Source organism: Conger conger, chromosome 5, assembly GCF_963514075.1.
Source record: "Conger conger chromosome 5, fConCon1.1, whole genome shotgun sequence".
In the NCBI taxonomy this organism is placed as follows: Eukaryota; Metazoa; Chordata; class Actinopteri; order Anguilliformes; family Congridae; genus Conger; species Conger conger.
The window spans coordinates 16070533-16092425 of record NC_083764.1 but is presented as its reverse complement, the minus strand read 5'-3'; the positions used below and the strand labels follow the sequence as shown (position 1 = coordinate 16092425).

General features: G+C 42.9%; 1 protein-coding gene across 3 annotated transcripts in view; it reads right to left on the bottom strand.

The window, feature by feature from the left end:
• Positions 1–21893, bottom strand: part of epha7 (eph receptor A7) — a 69003-nt gene that overhangs the window by 12685 nt on the left and 34425 nt on the right. The window contains exons 6-9 of one of the 3 annotated variants that reach the window (XM_061241273.1): positions 4831–4955; positions 2830–3009; positions 2129–2132; positions 979–1087 (exon numbers count right to left, since the gene is read on the bottom strand). In XM_061241273.1, coding sequence (XP_061097257.1) covers positions 979–1087; positions 2129–2132; positions 2830–3009; positions 4831–4955 — 418 coding nt within the window. Of the gene's footprint in view, positions 1–942; positions 1088–2128; positions 2133–2829; positions 3010–4830; positions 4956–21893 lie in introns of all 3 variants that reach the window. The other 2 variants (XM_061241271.1, XM_061241272.1) reach the window with 2 other exon arrangements.

Genomic DNA, 21893 nt, shown 5'->3' with positions numbered 1-21893 from the left:
AATTCCTCAAATTACTGAGGGCTCTGCCATGACGCTGTTACTGCCCTTGCTTCCTGACATTTCATAGGTAGCATAATTGCGAACATTTTATAAAATTACAATATAAACTCTCAGGCTGCTGAGAAAATTATCATGTATCACATTACAAATTAACCATGCACACTGGTCTTTCTTCCCCATCTGAAGGTTATGCTTCTACTGTATATCACATTACATATATTTTTTTTTTTACAAATGCAGTGCAGTTTTCAATAAATAGTTTCAATAGCACATAACAATTAAATTGTCTGTATTCATGCTTCCAGAACATTCAGTAGACAGGCCAACAGCAGTACACGGTTGCTCTTTAATTGAACAGTTTGCAGCAGACCACAGAACCACACGACAAAACCGATAACAATTGCAAGACCAGACATGCAGATGACTGTTTTAACAAAGCGAACTGCAATGAACATACATGGACATACAAATTCCCCTCACTACCTTGCATGCAATGCACACTTTTTACAGATGGCTATTCGAGGAAAGTCCCAGTAATCATTGGTGGTCCCAGTGTTTATGGGTAAATGTCATGCGTAAAATAATAGTAGATAATTTAGTAATTGTGATGGGAATTATGGGTACGTTGCAACAAGAAGACAATGTATGGATGACAGCAAAAAACAGCTATCACCAATAAGTCCAGCTTTTGGCAAATTAGGCCTCAATTTGTATTGGAGGAGACGAGGCAAAGCCTCCCTGTATGAGAATACTGTATGATTCAGAGCAGAATCAAAATGAACGCATGCAAAACACAGCAGCAGTTCTTCAACCGCGCGAACGCTAACAAGGTGACGGACTGCCATCCATTAGCACAGCATGCGACACATGATGCGCGTGCAGGCTCCATGGCTATGGAAGCCCGTGGGTGAGATAAAGGCTGAATGACAAGCAGAGACTCACAGCAGCGGGGAGTCAATGGGGCCCGCGAGTGCGTACCTTCTCCCAATGATGAAGCCGAACACCATGAACACCAGGATGATGGTTCCTGCCACGGCCACCACCGCGATGATGATGACCGGGTTCTGCTCGCTGGAGACAATAGTGGCTAAAACAAACAGCAGAAAGAGCAAACAGCAAAATAGCTCAGTCAAAAAAACAGTCAAACAACTCAGTCACCAAACAAATACAACAAAAAAACATGCAATCAAAACATTTTATTATTATTATTATTAGTAGTACAGTAGTAGTAGTAGCAGTAGTAGTTGTAGAAGTAGTAGTAGTAGTATCAGTAGTAGCAGCAGTAGTAGTTGTAGTCGTAGAAGTAGTAGTTGTAGTAGTAGTAGTAGTAATAGTAGTAGCAGTGGTAGTAGTATTAGTCGTAGTATAATTAAAATTAGAAAAAAAACTATGCAATTATCCATTATTAATAAGTAAGAACAGTGATAATAATGAATACTGAGCAACTCATCTTTCGGCCACAAATCCTTTTATGTCCTTGTAGGGACAGGAATGATGATTTTTACTGAAAGCACCTCTATATACATCATTGTGCTATTTTACAGTTTTTTTTCAACTGCTTACACGGTTTCTGAAACCATCCCTCGTGTTGTCAAAACTAAACAAAAATAATACCATTAACCATGCTGGAAAAACAAATCTCTGGATAAATTAAACATTTCTTTGTCAAAACCATATTTCCTCTTCTCAAAATCAATTATTTGTGTCAAAATGACATGCACATATATCATATGAATAAACCTTACTGAGAACCAATTGGACACTGATTTGCTCAATGAATAACACTATTATGAATAGCTTTACTTATCAGCAGTCTCATGCCATTACGAGATTTGCGTTTAGCATTTTGAGTAGTAGTGCTTTTCATGTAAATACAAGAAATGATATTCATGAGAATTGTGACAAAAGTAGAGAATTGTGTATAAAGTTTTGCAAAAAGAGTGATTTAGAATTGTGATATGAGTGGAAAGCAGATAATGTGCTAGTATTTTTGCAGAAATGGTATCGGCGTTTGGTATATATTTTGGTTTTGGTTATTTTGTTTCAGTCCCTGTTGTTAAGTGTGTAAACATGTGGAAAAAAAACTGTAAAATGTGTGCTTAACAATCCCAGATGAGGAACTGCTGACCTTCCTTTCAAACAATGACACATTTAGGTTGGATGGTTTCTCGTTTATAACTCATTTAGTGATGAAAGACTGAACTGGAGCAATTTCCGGAGCTACAGTAACATAACACATAATGATATATACCAACATGTCCCTGGGTCAGTGAACATATGATTTTGCAATTTTAAAGGAGTACTTTTCAGCTATGGCAAAACTTTTCAGCTGAACAACAGAAACATTGTATGAGGTTTGGAAGTAAACCAACACTTCCCAAGATTAACCTATTTCTCAATGCCTGTCTTTTTCAATGAAAAAAAAATCAAAATCACAGTGAATGTGTATGCGTGTTTGCATGCATGAGTGTGTGTGACAGAGAGAGCAGACACAGGTGTGTGCATGTGTGTATATGAAACAGAGTGTGTGTGCGTGCATGTGCAATAATTCTTGTGTATGCCTGTGTATGTGCCTGTGTGTGTGCATTCATGTGTGCCTGTGTGTGTGTGCATGCGTGTGTGTGTTTACCTGTGTGTGTGCATTCATTTGTGCATATATGTGCATACGTGTGTGTTTGCCTGTGTGTGTGCATTCTTGTGTGCTTGTGTGTGTGCATGCGTACGGGCATGTGTATGTGTGTTTGCATGCGTGTGCATTTGGGCGCCTGTGTGCGTGCATTCATGTGTGCCTGTGTGTGTGCATACGTATGTGCATGCGTGTGCATTTACAGCAGGCATACCTGTGGCCTCCTCTCTGGTCGTCACCTCCAGGCGAGGGCCATAAGTGCCGTACCCCGCCGCAGTGAAGGCTCGGATCTGGAACACGTACGCCGTGCTGGGCTTCAGGTTGTTCACCGTGGCCGAGGTCGACTTTGACTTCACCGTCGAATAAATACGATCCTTTTGGTCCTTGGAACACAATGGTTAAAGTAAAAAACTGAAAAACTGTTGGCATAAGAAGAATGTTCCATAAGGATTGTACATCTTGTACTCATGTATTCATGAAGACATATATGCCAGTACATGGTATTCATGAAAAAATAATGAATTAAAAATAATAATATGAATAGTCCAATTCATCTGGAATACTCAGAGCGGCTGCGGTAACCAAAATAGAGTAATCTCTGAAAGCAAGATGAACACATGACAGGCAGACTTACTTATTTATTATTATTATTATTATGTACTTCCGTTCATGCCATTTCAACACAGTGAATTGAGCAGACGGCATATACTGTACGATATAAATACAGATTTCACTGCTCATTTGTACATTATTGGCCCCAGAAAGCCAAAATGGAATGGCAGAGCCTAACAGGGAAGAAGTCATCGCTTTTACATTACGGCATTTAGCAGACGGTCTCATCCAAAGCACAGATTACATTTTTATATACAATCCACTTATACAGCAGGATATTTTTACTGCAGCAATTCAGGTTAAGTACCTCGCTTAAGGGTACAACAGCAGCACCCCAGCTGGAAGTCGAACCCACAGCATTTACAAGCTGCAAGCCCCGCTGCCTAACCATCAGAGTACTACACAGCCGACACACTCTCCTGTTCTCCCACAATGTGGACTGCAGCTAAAGCACGGCGGATGACAGTTACAGTTGAGGGCCGTAGCCAATCGGATTCCAGATCCGCTTCAATTTCGTGAAGTTAAGCCACTCGCTCCCTCTTCCGCTGAAGGGAAGAGGCTCCCTTACTCTCCACCCCGCTGAGAACAACAGCTCAAGCTAGGTTTTGAAACAGCCGGTAGCTGGTTGACCAGGCAGACCAGCTCCATACTCAACATGGTTTTGACCAGCTCAAGCTACGTTTTGAAACAACTGGCAGCTGCTATTTCAAGCTGGTCATAGCTTGGGTTTTACAGCAGGGCACTTGCGATCAGCGAACCGCACGGTTTAAAACATATACGCTGTATATGGGAAGGTCAAGGAGATGCAGGAACAGATTGCTAATGTTGGCTGTGCTCGGCGATGTGGTGAAGTGTCTGTGCGCGCGTGTGGGCGTAGCTGTGAAGGGCCGCGGGCTTGCGAGAACGCGACAAGCGCTTCGTTCGTTACTGCGATGGCGGAGACCCAGCCAAAGAAAATCCGGCAAACGCTTCCGACCTGGAAGCCAGCAGATAGCGGGGAGACTGAGAGGAGGATATAAATAAAATGAAAGGGGGAGACGGTGTGAGGAGAGACAGATAGAACAGTCTGGAGCCGCCGTGCTGTAAAGCTACTGTAAGGCGCTCGCTCTCTCCTTTCTCCACTTTTCTCAAGCCATCTTTCTCTCTTCCTCTCTCTCTTTCCCTCTCACTGCCTCTGCTGTCGGGGCTGTTTGGGTTGGTTTATTTTTTGTTGTTGGTGGCTTTTTTTGAAGTTCTATAATTTCTCATGCTGGAAAGTGTTCCAATAAAGGTGCTTTTAAATCTCTCCCTTTTCTTCCCTTTTCGCAAGCCATCTTTTCTCCCCTTTCTTCAGGCCTCTCTCTCTGTCTCCATATCTCTCTCTTTGTCTTTCTCTGAACCTAGACGTTTAGTGCGATCATTTGTTGTTGTTATCATTGTTGATGGTTTTCTGTGCCGTTTTGTTGTAGTGTTACAATAAAGGTGTGTTAAAACTCATTCTCTCTCACTCATTGTCTCTCACTCTTTGTCTCTCATTCCCTCTCTCCCTCTCTCTCTCTCTCTCTGACGCACACACACACACACGCGCGCGCACACACGCACCCGGCGCTCACCTTCTCGTAGTACTTGATTTCGTATTCGGTGATGACTCCGTTGGGCTGCTCGGGCTCCTGCCAGGAGAGCTGGACGCTCCGTTCCTGAACCCTCTCCTTGATAACTTCGCTGACCTGGGAGGGAGCTGTTTGGGGAAAGAGACGTCAATCAGTCCTGGGCCAGCTCCGGCTCGCCGCTTCTGGGGGAGCGCGCCTGGGCGCAATCAGCCCCATGCAGGGCCGTTCTCCCCGTCACCGCGGCAACCACGCGGGGGGCGCTCGGCGTCTCTTCCACTTCCTGATGAATATTCACGCGACGGCTCCTAAATGTTTATCCTTCATAATAGAAATTTCAATTACAGTGCAAACACCGGAAGATAGCATTATCCCAGTCAGTGTAAAAAGCGCAACGTGTGGGTTATGAATGACAATTAGGCAAATTAATTCAAATGAAGTCAATGGAACCGCCGGCACTTACTCTCCCGGTGACAGAAGCGTTCAGAAAGCTTTTATAGAGGTATACCTGCAACACCCCGACGCTGCTTTGATGTTCGCCGATTGCCCGCCGCACTTAGCGTCACGAAGTTTGTCTGAATTTGACGAGTTTCAAATTTTTGGAGCTTCATGATGAATAACATTTTTCAAATCAAAAATGTTCAAATTGGGGACAAATGCTTCAACCCCGACATACCTGAACTAATTGGTTTTTAAACTTTCGATGAAGCAACTTTCACAAATGTGTGCATCACAGTGGGAGTAAAGTTAATGAGAGCCTACAACAAGTTTCCCTGCTGAAGAAAAACAGCTCAAGCTAAGTTTTGAAACAGCTGGTCGCAGGTTGACCAGTTAGACCAGCTCTATACTCAACATGATTTGACCAGCTCAAGCTATGTCTTGAAACAGCTGGAAGCTAGTATTTCAAGCTGGTCATAGCTGGATTCTCTGTTTGCTTTCATGCTTGTAAAATACACAAAGTGGATGGGCATAGGGAGAATGTGGTTTCTGAATAGACAGCTGAGGTATAACTCACATCTTCATTTATTAGCTGTGAACACTTACAGGAAAGAGGATTAATAATCCAGGAATGTACAGCGCTTCAACCGTGTCTCCATCCATTTTCCGTCTCAGTGAACTTTATGCTTTGATACGTGCTTAAATATGTACTCAAAATGTCATTGTTCAAACTAAAGCCATATTTTATGAGCGCACCATGCATGTTGGAGTCCATAGCAATTCAGTGTCGCTCTAAAAATTACAACTTTACACAGGTTAAAACAAAGGTGGAAGGACAATTAATTTTCAAAACAGTCTAAAAATAGGCTGTGTACCCTACAGCAAACAGGAATTTAACAAAAAATATATATTAAAAAACCTGATTCTAAAATGAGAACCTCATTCCACAAGTGCTTCATGTCAAGCTTCTTGATGCAAAACTAGTAAAGACATTACTATTAACTGACCCGATAATAGTGTCTCCAGATGGATTAAAATCTCATTACCAGCCAAATGCCTTCTTGACACAGATATAACAGCGAATGCTAAGGAATCCCCCCGAAACCACAGTTGAGATTTGAATTGTCATACATAATCCAAAATAAAACAGACAGACCATATATCCTTCCTGCTACGGTGAATCCAGAGATTAACAGATTCAGGCCTGCTCATCATCTAAAATTGATATAACCTCAGTGCACTTTGTCCTTAAACACTGAGTGCTGTGTTTAAGAAAACACTTTTTTGTTTTGTTTCTCACACATCACTAGTTGAGTTGCGACTTTAAAAGCTGTCATCGAAATGAGAAAACAACACTCTGAGGTAAAGTCATGAACACCACGGAGCTTTGTGGTCGGGCTGAATAGAGGCCTTTGTTCAATAAAAATCTTCCAAAAAAATAAAACATAGAGAGGCCTGAACAGAGACTCTACCCACAGAGGCTACGCTTTTTTTTTCTTGTTTCGCCCCAGAAGTCCATAGAGGATAAACACTTTCTGCTTCTCGCAGTGTTGCCTCCCTCTGTTGCATCAGAACATCCGAGTTTATCACTGCCAAAGGCTCCTCCGGATTGCGATTCCACGCGCGGTTCTGATCTGGCATTTGTTGTTCGCCTCCCTCGCGTTCCATCGCATGTGGCTCGTGTCAATTACCCAACGAGGACTTCGGCGTCGGAAGGTGGGGAGACGCAATTTAAAGTGACACTTGTACCGCTGAAAACACTTGTAAGGCAGTAATTGGATCTTTTTAGTTTACTGTCTGTCACTCGGCCACGTCGGCTGCTTGTTTGGAAGTTTAAGATGCGTCTCGGAATGCTTTTTTGTTTTTTGGGCGGGAAATAAATGTGGAGCGGAGTGTGTGACCGAGACCTCGGAATGAACGGAGCATAGCGCGCAGCCTCAGCCCTGTAATTAAGGTGCCGTGTATCCAGGACAAGCTGGATACTTTCTCTCTCTATCCGTCTCTCTATCTCTCTCTCTCTCTCTCTCTTTCTCCTTCCTCTCCACCGGCTGAGCGGCGCAGGAGAGCCCTCAGACGTGCCTCTAGGGCCGCGATGATGAGCCTCTCGCCTTAAAACCCAAACTAACACCTTCATCCGACCCGCCGCTCCCGTCTGCTCTGAGTCAGAGCTAGCTCACAGCCGCCCGCGTACGTGCGGTTCAGGGAGAATGGAAGACGGTCCCAACCCTCACAGCTCAGGAACGCTATTATACCACCGAAAAAAAAAAAAAGACATCTCTGGTTATTCATAAAAATAAGCACTTGGGTATCGAGTCCATTTCAGGATATTGAGAATGAAGACCTCGGTTCATTGTTAACGCCGATGGGGCCGGGTTTTCTCTCTAACTCTCTCCAGTGTATTATTTAGTGAGTTCCCTGTAACAGCCATTAATGACATACTTAGCGTTATGGAAGCCAGAACCAGCCGGAGACTCAAAGACTTTTAACATACCTGAGGGACTAAGTGTACCAGAAAATTGTGTAATTGTTATGGCTGTCTTAAAGTGACTGTTTGGGAAAAGCATTTGTGCAATTATTCTGCAATATTAAAGAACATATTAGTGACCTGGGTGCCTCCTCCTGTAAAGCTAATTCATTCGGAAGGCGTTCTCTATCTTGCCCCCCATTTCAATACATTAAGAATACATTACACTCGGGATTATTAATATCTTTCTCTTTCAGCTGAGCCGGATGGTTCTACCAGCGCTCTGGCAGTAATAGTGAAATGTCAGAGCATTATATAAGCTCCTTTTCCTGTTCTTCTGCTTGGCTTGTGAACCATAATGGGCTATAAGCTCATTTATTAATTACCGAACTACTCAAATCGAGCCTGTTAAACTCAAATTAGCATTTCTTCCTCCCCTTCTATTGAAAAAACACTGTATAACCGTATTATAAGAGGCTTGAACTGAATTCTCACCAAAATGTTTCTCCATGATTTTTTAGAGAGCAAGCAGAGTGAATGTTGCTGGAGATTACTCTAAACAAGAAGAAAGGACCATTATCTTTGAAACTGAGAATATCAGAAGACGAACAGACATTTTTTAAATTGTAAATTTAAGATATTGTATGTCTATTGTTTCACACATCAATGTGGTATCATATCTCAAACAGCTCAAGTTAGGTTTTGAAACAGCTGGTAGCTGGTTGACCAGTTAGATCAGCTTCATACTCAACATGGTTTGACCAGCTGAAGCTATGTTTTAAAACAGCTGGTCGCTGGTATTTCAAGCTGGTCATAGCTGGATTTTATGGCAGGCCTTACTTCAGTGTAGTCCTGACATGTATTACACAGTACTTTAATGTCTTTTCCACTCATTTTAATACAGGGTTATAGGGCTTTGGCTACTACACTACACTTCCACTACGCGGCTCTCCAATCCTTTTCTGGGTGAAACCATAGTGGTGTTTCAGAAACAGTGCTAACAAGGCCGTGGTGTCAAGTCCTCCATCTGATATCGTAACTGTGTGTTGAAAAAAGAGCCAGTGTATTAAATTTTGCATGGCCAGAGTAGCAAGTGGAGAAGATTGAGATCATTGTGTTTGCCCCATTGTTAGCCCCAGGTCCCCCGCACTGAGCTGAAGAGTTGCCTGGGCTGGAGCGAGCCCCCGGCCAGGGGGAGAATGTAATTCAATCACTCCATGACATGCAGAGAGGGAAAGGGAGAGAGAGGGAGAGAGAGAAGAGAGGAGACAGAGGGTGAGGGAGGGAGAAAGAGAGGGAGAGAGAGAGGGATAGGTAGAGAGAGGGAGAGAGACAGATGGGCTAAAAAATTAGAAAAAAGAGAAAGAGATATGCCTCAGAAAAGAGAGAAGTGGCCTGAGAAAAGGGGAGAAAAGAAAGAGAGAGGGGAGAAAATAATTCACTTTTTGTGCTCTGTGAAATTGGGCTGGGGCTCAGTGAGTCAGAAAATACACGTGCGGGCCAATGATGGGCCCAGGCTTTCATCAACGCGTGCACGAACGACAGAATCGCTGCGGCTGGCTTTCCCGCTCACGGGTCCGGCAGAGTCTGTCCGCCGTGTCAGCCAGACCGCACGCACGAAACCTGCTGTCGCCACCCACGGTTTTAGTCACCTCCGGTTAAAATCAGGGAGGGGCGCTCGGGAAAGCGCCGGAGGGGCCGTAAATCGCGCGGCCCGGTCAGTAGCACTTTCATTTCTTTTTTAAAGAGGGATCAAAGCTGCACGCTTTTGTGCCGATGTCTGTGATGTCAGGGTGGAGCCTGTTCAAGTGACTTACTCAGTGGCTTACACGGGGCCGTATATCCCAGCTCCCAAACGCGGACAGAGGGCGATTGCAAGCCTCGTTTCGTAGGAAGCTCTGTGGTTTTTCATCTTGAAGGTGTAACTAGGTGTAGGCTCAGTGACCACTTTATTAGGAAGACCTGTACACCAGCTTGTTAATGAAAATATTTCAATCAGCCAATCATGTGGCAGCAACTAAATGCATAAAAGCATGCAGATGTGGTCAAGAGGTTCTGTTTTTCAGACAAAACGTCAGAATATGGAAAAAATTTGATCTAAGTAACTTTGATCATGGAATGATTGTTGGTGCCAGGCAGGGTGGTTTGAGTATCTGATGATAATCACGCACAACAGTCTCTAGAGCTTGCAGAGAATGGTGTGAAAAACAAAAAAAATACAGTGAATCTGTACTGCGGGCAGAAACACGTTTTTAATGAGAGGTCAAAGGAGAGGGGCCAGAATGGTTGAAGCTGACAGGAATGTGGCAGTGACACAAATAACCACGCAGTATGCAGAAGAGCATCTTTGAACACACAACTCATCAAACCTCTACATGTAGAGGCTACAGCAGCAGAAGTCTAAAAAACAAGCCTAATAAAATACCTAATAAGGTGCTCACTGAGTGTATTTCTGTAAGGTGGGCCTACTACTTCTCACGGGAAAAATGAAAGGTGAGTTCATAAGATATTCAATTAGCATGGTCATTTCTTTTAGTTTCCGCTGAATTATGACAATACTTCATTAAGCATTGTGAAACGAGCCAGGAACGAGGGAAAACGTGACTTTGAAGTACTCCGACTGTATCGCGTAGCCTTGAGACTACGAAGCGGAGCAAGAGAGAAGGTAACGCCACCTGCATAACAATGCAGGACTTTGAAAACATTCAAAGGGCATTCAGCAGAGGTCAGAAAGTCGCAACTTGAAAGCAATTAGCTGGGAACCATTTGGGGGAGGGTACGGGTTTCAGCTTTCATGTTTCATTTGAAGGTTGACAGCCCCAGTGCTGATGGGGAGATGATTAATACATATTTGACAGTTCAACACCGACAACTTGGTTGCGCCACCAAAATGACAGTTCCACATCATTATTTCAATCCTCAAAGAACTTCCAGAACCTTTTCATCATTCATTCATATGTATTCTCCCGATCAAGAGTAAGATAACTAAACCAATTTCTCTAAATTCTCTAAATTCTGTGGTTGGTAGGTAAGACTATTTAAAAATATCCTCAGAGAAAAAAATATATACTTAAAAATTATGAGAAATAGTTCACTCTAAGTTCATGGGAAAAGCTTGAAGTAGAACAGGAAATCACATTAAACCACATCCTTATCAATTAGTATACCTGAGCTGCATGTATTGAGGCAGTGTAGGCAAAGAGCAGAGGCTTGAAGGCCACACAAATCCCATTTTCCCATGATCCTTCACTCACCCGACACGGTCAGCCAAAGCAATTTCTCCGGATTTCTTTAATATTCACGGTACACTGACATGGGCGGACTACGCCCCTCGCACGATTACATCTCCATGGCGTGAGGAGTGTGACTTCATTTTAACCTATGACAGCATCCACGCCGCAAAACTCTGTCATCCTGGGCATGTGGCATGCGGCCGTGTGGCAGATGCAAAAATCGCTGGTCAGCTTTGTTACATAATTGTTTAGCCAGCAGGGTCCCCACTTATCTGAAACCACTCAACTGCTCTGTGTCAGTGTCCAAATTAGGGACCTGGGCTGGCAGGCTATCATCAGTGTCGCTTTACCCCTTCCCAGAGTCTTGCGAGCGAAACTGACACGAGGCACACATGGAGATGTTTATCTGTCCTGCCACAAGTACCTAAAAGACACATCGTCCGCCTTCCTTAACCCCCAGCTTCATAACCTGCCGACAACAAGTTCATTTTATGCGAACAATACAGAAATGTCACACTGCTGTTACTCAATTTGTTGTCTTCTGAAACTACTGTGAACTATTTTAATGAATAAATAAATAAGTAAATACAAAAATATGTAAATAAATAAATATTAAATATAATAAATAAAAAATATAAGTATGCACTACAGTACCTGTCCAAAAATATCCACCACCAAGCAGTTCGTAGCACTAATTACTGTGTGTTGCACCTTCATGTTAGGATTGGAAAACTTGCATGGTGAAAAACAATAGTAGGCCATATAATTTTCTCAGAATAGACTAGAGAAACTAAGGTAGTACATGACAGGCTCATCCTCTTATTAGTCATCTAGTTTCTTATTTTTATTTGCTCATTTTATCTTCAGTGCCTCTCATGGAAAGCACAAGATTACTTCCACTATTCTTTGAATGCACATTCTATTCATTTTTATATACCACAAAAGCTTTACTTGTAACAAGCTCATGTCTTTATTAACAATTATACAGTGAATTTTTCATCTGAGAACAAGGCACGTGTTTCAGGGCAGCCATTCGAAATAAATCACAAGGTTAACAACCATGCTAAATCTCTCTGGCTTTGTACATAAATCTGGAAGATTTGTTCAGCAATTTCAGCCATTTTTATCAAAGTCACTTAATCAAATTAATTCCGGAGAACTTCCTCTATTAAAAAAATGGCCAGAATGGCACAAGAGAGCTTTCTGTGGAATTTCCAGAGATCCAGTGAACAGACTGAGTTCCAAATAATAAAAGCAACGAAAAAGCATTAAATCATAAGCTGTTTGATAATAGTCATTTTGAACAAACCGAACACAGCGACCGTCTCAGTAAATGCTTCCTCCAAACAAACAGCATCCAGATGAAGAATGAAAGTCCTGTTCTACAAACGTTTGGCTTCTATTCTCATCCAGCTACCAGGCCAGCCTCTTCAAACAGCCCAGCAGCTGAGCCAGATATCTGTTTGCATAAAAGGAGCGTCGGTCGTTTATCTTAATAAAAAGCAAAGGCTTTGAAGTAAAAAAGGTGAGGGGCAGATTAAAGCGAACAGCACTCAGTGTTCCTGATGACGAATTTGCGACTGTGGACATTCAGACGACTCGCTAAACAGCCCAAAGACCTGCGGGTCTCTCGTTTCTGTTTCTACAAAATGCCACTGCAGTCCCCTAGGCCACCGGGTACAAATGGAGTAATGGCTGGATATCTATGAATTATGGTTCCTGAACATTAATACTATTCACAGTATGAGGCATACTTGAAATGTGTTGGTGGGGAGGGGGGTGGGAGTGTAAGGGTCAAAAAACCCAAAGCGATACAATTATTCTTTGCATTTTCCTTTTAGCTTTTTAAAAGGCCACTTACCTCACACTTCCGACAGAGCGAGCACACCCTGTTCTAATTTTCTTATCAGCGGCAAATAAATCTTGCGTTTGGCTGCTATGCTAATATTAAAACTTCAAATCAAAACCGGCACGACAATTTTCACAGCGGCGAGGAGACGCTGGGGGGACGTATGATCAGTGCGCGCTGGCATCGTAAACATCCATTTATTACAGGAATACCTCTGTCATCAAGAAGATGATCGTATTAATCAGGGGTTCGTATGCTCTTTAATCACAATCTTGGATGAGGTCCATCCAGCGAAACCATACCCAGATTCCCCTCCAGCCCCGTCTGTAATTGGGCACTGAGTGCGTGGGTCGTGCACGTTTTTCGCTGAATCTGCTGCGGGACCAGACACAGCCTGTTGCTTGTGGCCTTACACCAGGGGCATTCAACGTCGAACCTGGGGGGACCCCTGTGCATGCCGGTTTTCGTTCCAACCACAATTGCGATCCCAGAATTTTAACAACCTGAGGTGAATCAATAGTCTCCCAATTGATGAAGGCCAGGATACACCTACCATTTGGTAAATTATTAAGAATTGAAAGACAAAGTAAATGATAATGAGCCAAAACTGTATTGTGTTAAGTTTAAGGGGAAGAAATTGCCTATGAAAGAACTTAAACGCTCAAATTTGACAACCCAATTAAGAACCCATTTAGTCACTCCAGTCCTGAAATTGTTCAGTTTAATATTTTTGTTACCACTTTTCATGCATTTATTGGCCATATAGCACAATAAGCACAACATGAACAAGGGAATTGTTAGTCTTAATGGCATGCCTAGTTATTTCTGACGTAATATGGCTTAATTTCATATCTCTCTAAATATGAAAAGCATCTAATTAAGAAAAATTACCAGCTTGTTAAAAATTCTGGGATTACAATCGTGGTTGGAACAAAGACCACCATACACAGGGGTCCGCCTGGACTGTCGTTCAATACGCCAGCCCTACACAACGGTATTCCAGCCGATGGATTTTTATCTGACGTGGCTCCGGATGTGGTCCTCAACTGGAATGTTCAGTCGATATCGCTGCACTCCGATGTTTTGGGGCATATTTAGCATGTATGAAATTCATGTGTGCTGGAGATCGATAACAGCGTTTTCTGTTCTCTGTCCATGTGAGCGGGGGTATTTTGTGATATTTAATTCACCCAGCGCAAATCAAATCATTCAGCGAGACAGAGGCACATCTGTGATGGCGTGGACATGGTCCATTGTAGCAAAATTACCTTCAAAGGGAGAGAGAGAGGGGGGGCGGAGAGAGCAGTGACAAAGGAGGAGAGAGAGGGAGAGAGATGTACAGACAGAGGCAGAGAGAGATAGAGAGAAAGAGAGGGAATGATCAAGATATAGAGAGATGGGGAGAGAGGGAGGGAGAGAGATATAGACAGAGAGAGGGTGATGAGAGAAAGAGAGGGGGAGAGAGAAATAGATAAAGGGAGAGAGATAGAGAGAGGGGGATAGAGGGTGATGGAGAGAAAGAGAGATAGAGAGAAGGAGGGAGAGATTGGGGGGAGGGACAGAGAAAGAGAGAGAGGGGGGGAGGGGGAGGGAGCGTGAGAGAGAAAAGAGAGAGACGGAGGGTAGCTGGTTCTGTTCAGAAAACCCGTCATTTCAGTTCAGGCCAGACAAAATAGAAAATGAAAAACATGCCTAATAGCAGATCAAAAACCAAACAAAAAGAAAATGCAATTTCCTTTAATGGCGTCACTGCGCACTCCTCCCGGGGCCGTGGGCCCCGAGCTCTAATGACGGCTCGTTAACGTCCAGGTGAGGCAGAGCGCACGTGCCCTGGTTCTCCCAGGCTGCCCTTCCCCAAACTGTGAGACGCTCGCACATGCCCAGGCCTGGCCGTGAATCACCCTTAACACCAATATCCATGTCGAGGCTCAAAAAACTCACCGCTGCCTTCCACAGGATTACCGTCAACACCACACAAAACCAAACGGCCCACCTGCAGGCGATAACGACCTGGTGTGCTAGCTTAAAGGTGAGAAGAGTATGGGCAATTGTAACTCCTTAAACCTGTAATTGATTTTAATTGAAGCTGGCAGAAATACTGTACTTGAAAAAAGCGGCTCTTATCAAAGACATATCCAACTATACGGTATTAAAAAGTGTCCATACTGTCAACGTGACTGTAAATCTGGCACGCTGAATTAACGTTTTCACATCCTCGTAAAACGGACATCAGTTCCGTTGCACCCAAAACTACGCATTACTGTATTTCGCGTGACACATTGAGACAGACAGCACAAGACGCCTACTTAGCTCAGCAGCGAGCAATCACTGCTATTTAACAATTGTCGACAACATTTGCGATGAGTAATGCCGCTCCAGACAGAGACTATCTCAGCCCTCCTCCAGCCTTGCAGACTGCCAAACATTGCGCAAGTAGCTCTTAGTCATCCTTGTAGCTTGTTTGCTATTTCTTAAGCCTGTCATCAGCGGCACGTTACATTATCATTAGTCTTTGCTCTTAGTTTTTATGTGCTCTTCACGTCTGTCGCAATCCGAATGACGGAACATCACAGGATGTGCTTTGGAGTCTGAGCTAAGTTTTCTTCTTTCTTTTTTTCTCCACACACTAATCTTCTTTGATTATGAAATCCTAGCTATACTGTAGGTTTCCTTTAAAAAAGTAACATATTTCTATCCAAGATATATTCCGGTTTTGATCAATAAATACCATAAATAAATCCTCCCAATAATGCAGTATTTAATGTACAGTAAGTCATACATATATATAGACTAGGGCATATTGTTATTATTATTATTATTATTATTATCTACTTCTATTTCTTCTTACAACAAATGGCACCTATAAATATATGAATGCCGACCAACGTGTAAAAAAAAAAAATGCGAATACAATCCCTCCAATAGTACACTATTCTATTATAAACTAAGATAAATCATAATCATTAAAAGGGTCTGGTCATATGATGAGCCCCACAATAGACTCCCTGGGTCTTCCTGAATTACGCTACAGAGACCTTCCTGAAATGGGGGTTTGGTTCATTAAGTCCAAGAACTTAGCATCTGAAAGAGATTGCACTAAAGAGAGACAGACCACCCAGCTACAGCCATTACTGATCACTAATAGCCCTCTACAAACTGCAAAAGTAGCAGAAGCCTTAACTGAACATGATTAGTGGATGGTTGTGTTTGCGTTCCCTGGAAGACAGAAGTTCTCTCGCCCTTTCAATAAACATTTCTGAGCCAATTTCCATTTTTTGGGTGAAAGGCTGTTCTGATCAGCAGTGAGGAGGTAAAACCTGATCATCTGAGAATTTCGCTCTTCCTCTTTTGCCGACCCCCAAAGAGGGAATCTCACAGCAAGACAAAAATGGCGGGTGTCCCGCAGTCGGCCCCTTCCCTGGAAACAGTTGCGGATCTGAAATTTCTCCGGCTGAAAGTGTGCTGAGTGACACGCTACCTGCTAAAACAATGCCCTCTCTCATGTCGTCTGACCGAAGTCAAAACCGCGGGGACTCTTTTTTGCAGGCACACAAAGAGACTCGGTAGTGTCCTGTAACCCCACCACCCGAATCATTGGCTGTCTTCTTTGGGCCCAAACAACCCAGCTCTGTTTCGAACAGACTGCAAGCAGGCTAACCACAAGCACCCAACAAAATGATGCCAGGTTTATATTAATCCAGCACTGGCTTTAGATTCATGTCTCAAGCTACTTTCAGAAAGGAAATATTGTACATGAATAAATTAATAACAAAGGGTGGGGGTAGAGTAAATATGGTAGAACATCTGGTAGGATGTACACATGTAGAGCTAAAGCCAAGGTCGTGACCTTTCAGTTCGGACACCAACACACCTGCAAGGAATTCAAATCTTATTTTGGTTTGTTTGTTTAATGTTTCTGAGCTCCTTCCAGTCAAAACTCCAAGAGCTGGGACATCAACAAAAAGGTTTATCCCTTTACTGAACCCTGTTATTGAATAGCATTTGTCATAACAGCCTATTCAGACAAAAGTGGAATCAAAAAGAACAAAGTTTAACACAGTGTTCTAGTGGAGGTCAGACCAATTACACCAACTTGTTTTTGTTAAGTAATTGCTGTCGGAAAAAGAGCTAATTCGTTTGTGATAATTGACTTGCGATCTGTGTAACATATCTTGTGTTATTAAATAATCACTGAAAACATTTCTTGTAATGGGCCCGTTAAGTGAATAATGTTTTCCAATTCAGCATCAAAGCAAGATATGGTAAGGGCTTTGCGCTGAACTTATTGCAAGTTCATTCAAATGGCAAACCTCGGCCAGGGTCTAATAATATTCTGCGATGTCCAGTTTAGATGAAACACTTTTTTTCTCTTTGTATAAAAGGATCATACCTAGTGGAAATGATTGAAATGCAGGAAATAGAGAGGTTTGCCATGCCTTTGAAGTTGGGAGACTGATTAAAGTCTGGAGCACGGCCAAACACAAGAGCAGAAGCTTCAGCATTTTCCGTAGCAAGGTTTTTTCCAACTTCATTTTATTCTTTTTTGGTATTAAGCAGGTACAGTATTAAGAAAAGCTTCTGTTGAGCTCTGCTTTATATGGAGGGGGAAAAAACATGATGTGAACTAATCTATTACAAATGGAAACGCGTGCTCATGGTCGAATAAATTCACTGTCTCCACATGGTACTAATCAGCAGCCAATGCCTTGAATCACGTTTAATTGTGTCGTCCCTTTAAAATGCCTGGCCAAACGCAACTGCTATTAATCAAACAGCACAATTAAAAAAAGCTGCCCTGGCCTGTTCTTTGTTTATAGGCCTGAATTGCCTTAATCCTCACTATGAAAGCAGAGAATAGTTAGTCCATCTATTCATATCCATAACCTACTCCTTTTTTGGCTTTGCTCAATGCGGATTCCGGGTGTGAGAGCCAGCCGGTGGCAGGGGGTGTTTGTGATGCAGATCTTTTGCGGGGGAGGACCACCATCAATGAAGTGACTGCGCACAAGACTACAAGGAATTGTCAACACGTAGAGGAATTGTCACTGAAAAATGGCTCGAGGAGATTACATGATTACGTACTGCACCTGAACCAAGTGACAGCCTTGTACCATTCTCTGAAAAACAAAACAAAAAACAGAATACAGAGCTTTTGGACAAGCAGTGTGTTGAGAGGTCAAGAACAGAAGCGCACGATTCAAAGTAACAGAGCTGACAAAACACAGACTTGCGCCAGTATTTGTAGGTGCGATAATAGGCAATCATAGCATAGCGTAGGTTAAAGAAAGGGGCTTAGCACCGTCTGGGAGGGCCGGAAGGTCATTTGCTTTCACGGCGTTGAGCTTGTCCCAAACCCCTATCCCAATTAATGCCAGCACAATGCAAGAAACAGCTTTGCCCCTGTCTTTGTGTGTCGAGGTGTGTTTGCTCAGGGAGTCCAAATCCACTTTGTCACCAGTTAATTGGAGGATGTTGGCCCGTTATCATGCAAATGTGAAGAATGTTAGCGCCGTCTAAAAATGTGCTACAGTATCTCCTCTAAGCAGGGGTAACGGAGTAATAAAGGCCCTCCCCGTTAGCTGAGCCGGGCTCATTCTCGCACCTGCAGCAGGCAGCAGACGCACCTGTGACGAGGTGGCAAGTCAGGATCACTCACCCAAACAGCCCTCCGCCGTGGCGGTCGTTTGTCTTCATTTCAACATCTACTCCGTTCCAACATATACCGCTGCCGTGCTCCCCAGACTTCACGAACACAAAGTCAATTAAAAAACATCTTTAAAATGTATTTTCCTGAAATTTGAGATGGTGCCAGGTAAGATATCAAAAATAAGCCAGGGAGCAATTTTTTATATTAACCATGTAACTTCATCTATTTGTCGTTGTAGAAGCATGAGTTAAACAAATATACCAAAAAATGCATATTTAATAAACTCCTCAAGGCAAAGAGGTTACAGCATATGCACGGTGAAAGGTGTTGACAGCGATGGCTCTATTGACATATAATGTTTCCGGTTCTAAGCACTTCAATTTCCTCTGTCCCCTTTTAGTGTGCTAATAAATGGATCATAAAGCTTAGTGTACATAAATATCCATACATAAAATCAAGAGTAGATAACCACAGTGATCACACTGATAGTATCCTGCTTTGCAAGTGATAACCTTTCTGCACACATCTGGCATCAGAAGGATCATGAGTCACATTTGAGGACACTTTCACTTAATGGTCTATATAATGTGTAAATATTATTATAAAAATTAACTTCAATTAAAAATGCAGTAAAATTAAAATAAGATATGTCATAAGTAATGTGACTTATAAAGATAATTTTAGACAGATCTCATCTTTCATTCATATTTCTCTAGTAGTCTAGGTTTTCTTATCAGCGATGAAGTCCTTGATTTAATGTCATATATAAGTTCCTCATAAATAACATGCTGTCATGTATTTATCAGTAGAAGAATCCAATGTGATTTGGAATATGCCCTTTGAGTAGTTGCTTTGTGTCATTTTTCACTTAATTTCTTTAAAACTGACTTGCTTTTAACATAACTTAAGTTTTTTAAATAGTGTGCAAAGGACACAGATTTTAGATGAAAAACATGTGTGAACTACATTTACATTTTAATGTCACTTTGATTTCAGAGAATCTGAATATGTAAGGCCATATATTAAACACAAATACAATACATTATTCAATACATTACACAATTCTGCCTCCCTCTAAGAAAGAGTCTTTGTAAAATGCTATAGTAGGTACATGAAGCTACAAATATTATAGCATATAGTATTACAATAATACACAGATCAGTTATTATTATCATTGCATTGCCTTTTTTTTTCTTCCTCTTCAAAAATCTTGTCCTCTGCCCGGAAATACTTGGACTGCCAATGTTTCAAAATAAAGCACAGAATGAGAACTACGAAGTGGGGTAGCCTGTAGCCTAATGGTTAAGGTACATGACTGGGACCCGGAAGGTTGGTGCTTCAAGCCCCGGTGTAGCCATGATAAGATCTGAGCAGCTGTTGGGCCCTTGAGCAAGGTCCTTAACCCCACATTGCTCCAGGGAGGATTGTCCCCTGCTTAGTCTAATCAACTATTAACTGGATAAAAGTGTCAGCTAAATAACAAGTTATTATTAGAAGTCATTCTTACTCGCTACCAAAAACCATGATGCATTCCATTAGTTCTTAACAAAATGTGTGTTTGACGGAAGCATGAAAACCACAGATCAGCTCTTTTGGAATTTCATAACATCTGCAGTGGTGAAAAATTCAGAAAAAAATCCAATTAATTCCTCTGTTTCCTTCATGTGGCTCAATTGAACTACTACGATCACGTGCATCTGTGCTCCTCAAGGGGTAGGCCTAAATCTTACAGTTTAAAGCAACGAGAAGAAGAAAAAGAAAAACCTGTTCCCCCACACGTGGCTAAGGACCGTCCTCCCCACAGAATGAAATCACCACCTCAAGGCTTTTTGTCAGAGTGTACCTGCGACGACCAAAATAATAATGACTTCACTCCGAGCCGAGCTTAAATTACGGATCGCCGGAGCATAGGGTACAAAGGCAGAGGTATACATTTGAAAGCGCACGGATGCTTTCCCCAGTCAACGCATCCCCGGTGCCCTTCCTAACATCCTTCGGACCAGATGTGTCTCCCATCTGCTCTGGCGCAAATTCTCCTGCTCCCTCTGTAGAAGCCATAATCTTTTTTACTGTTGTTTTATACCGAGTCATTAAAAGCATTGTGCCAGATGGCCGTCATATATTCTCTCTGCTTTGATAAAAAGGTAACCGCGCGGGGCTGATGTCGAGCGCGGCGGTGGGACACACGGATGAGGGGGCGAGCAGGTGCACGGGAACGAAGCCGAGATCGGGGCGCGGCCCCCAGCCGCTCGGGCGACAGCTACTGGGGTCAAAAGGTCACAAGAAATTTACGGAGGGGGAAAAACTTTCAGGAGGTGCCAGTTGTTGTCGTGAGCAAGCGTATGTTTGCGTTTCAACAGAAAGGGCTAGCTGCAGCTCATTGTGCAGCCTTTTGTAAAGGGGGGGGGGAGGGGTTATATATGTAATTAGCTCTTTTCAACGGTGGAGACGGCTGGCTCCTGAGGTAAAAGACGGCAAACAAGCTTGTAAATCTTCTGACTGCATTTTTCCCCCGCGAACAACTTCCCCGCGGGCACAAGGATAGTTTTATGACAAAGAAAGATTAAGCAGGACAATTACTGACATGAGTGGTGGCTGAACTATGTGCATTTCTCCTTTGCGGCAAAAATCACAATGCTAGCATTCCTTGCTCAGCACTACACAAATTCCTCACCCCATAAATCTATGGCACAATAGCCGTGCAATTAATTGCAGTCAGCTCCAATATTTATGGGTTCTGACTGGCTGTGCCGTTCTCCGGTAAGTGACAGGTAGACGTTTTTTTTACTTGTCAAAATGGGTAAAATCACCTGTGCTGTCAGCGATACAAGACCTTCCCCCCAGCACCCACAGCACAGCTGAAGATATTTCACCTCCCACGTTTACAGAGCGAGCGATCGATAGCTGGAGATAGCAGCTGTGTCACGCCGGTGACTTGTTTTTAACGCCAGTGACTGCACACTGGGGAAATCGCCGCTATCACACGACCGTGAAGCAAGCCGCTATTCCGATTTTATTCCTGCCATTCACTTTTTTTTTCCTTTTGTTTTTTTTTTGTCCCCACATCCACAGGAAATGAAACACGTTGATAAGTTAGCTACTTCAAACTACAGAAATAATTTCCACTGTGAGGTCTGCTCTTTTTCTTGGGAACCATGTGTTCCAAATAAACAGTGGTGCAGGTGGAGCTCTGTGTTTGCACTGGGGCCTTCAAATCACCCATGGGCAGTAAAGGGACCAACCACCACATGCCACACCAGCCAGCAGCCTGCTTTAATCACAGGTGAAACAACTTTAATATCAAGATCTCACGCTCTCAAAGGTCCCCCTTTGCTCTTTGTAAACACATGTCACACACGCATTGTGTTGAATAGCTGAAACACTGCCTTCATACCTTGCATTTTCAGCTCATATGTCGAGCATGTGTACTGTCCTGTC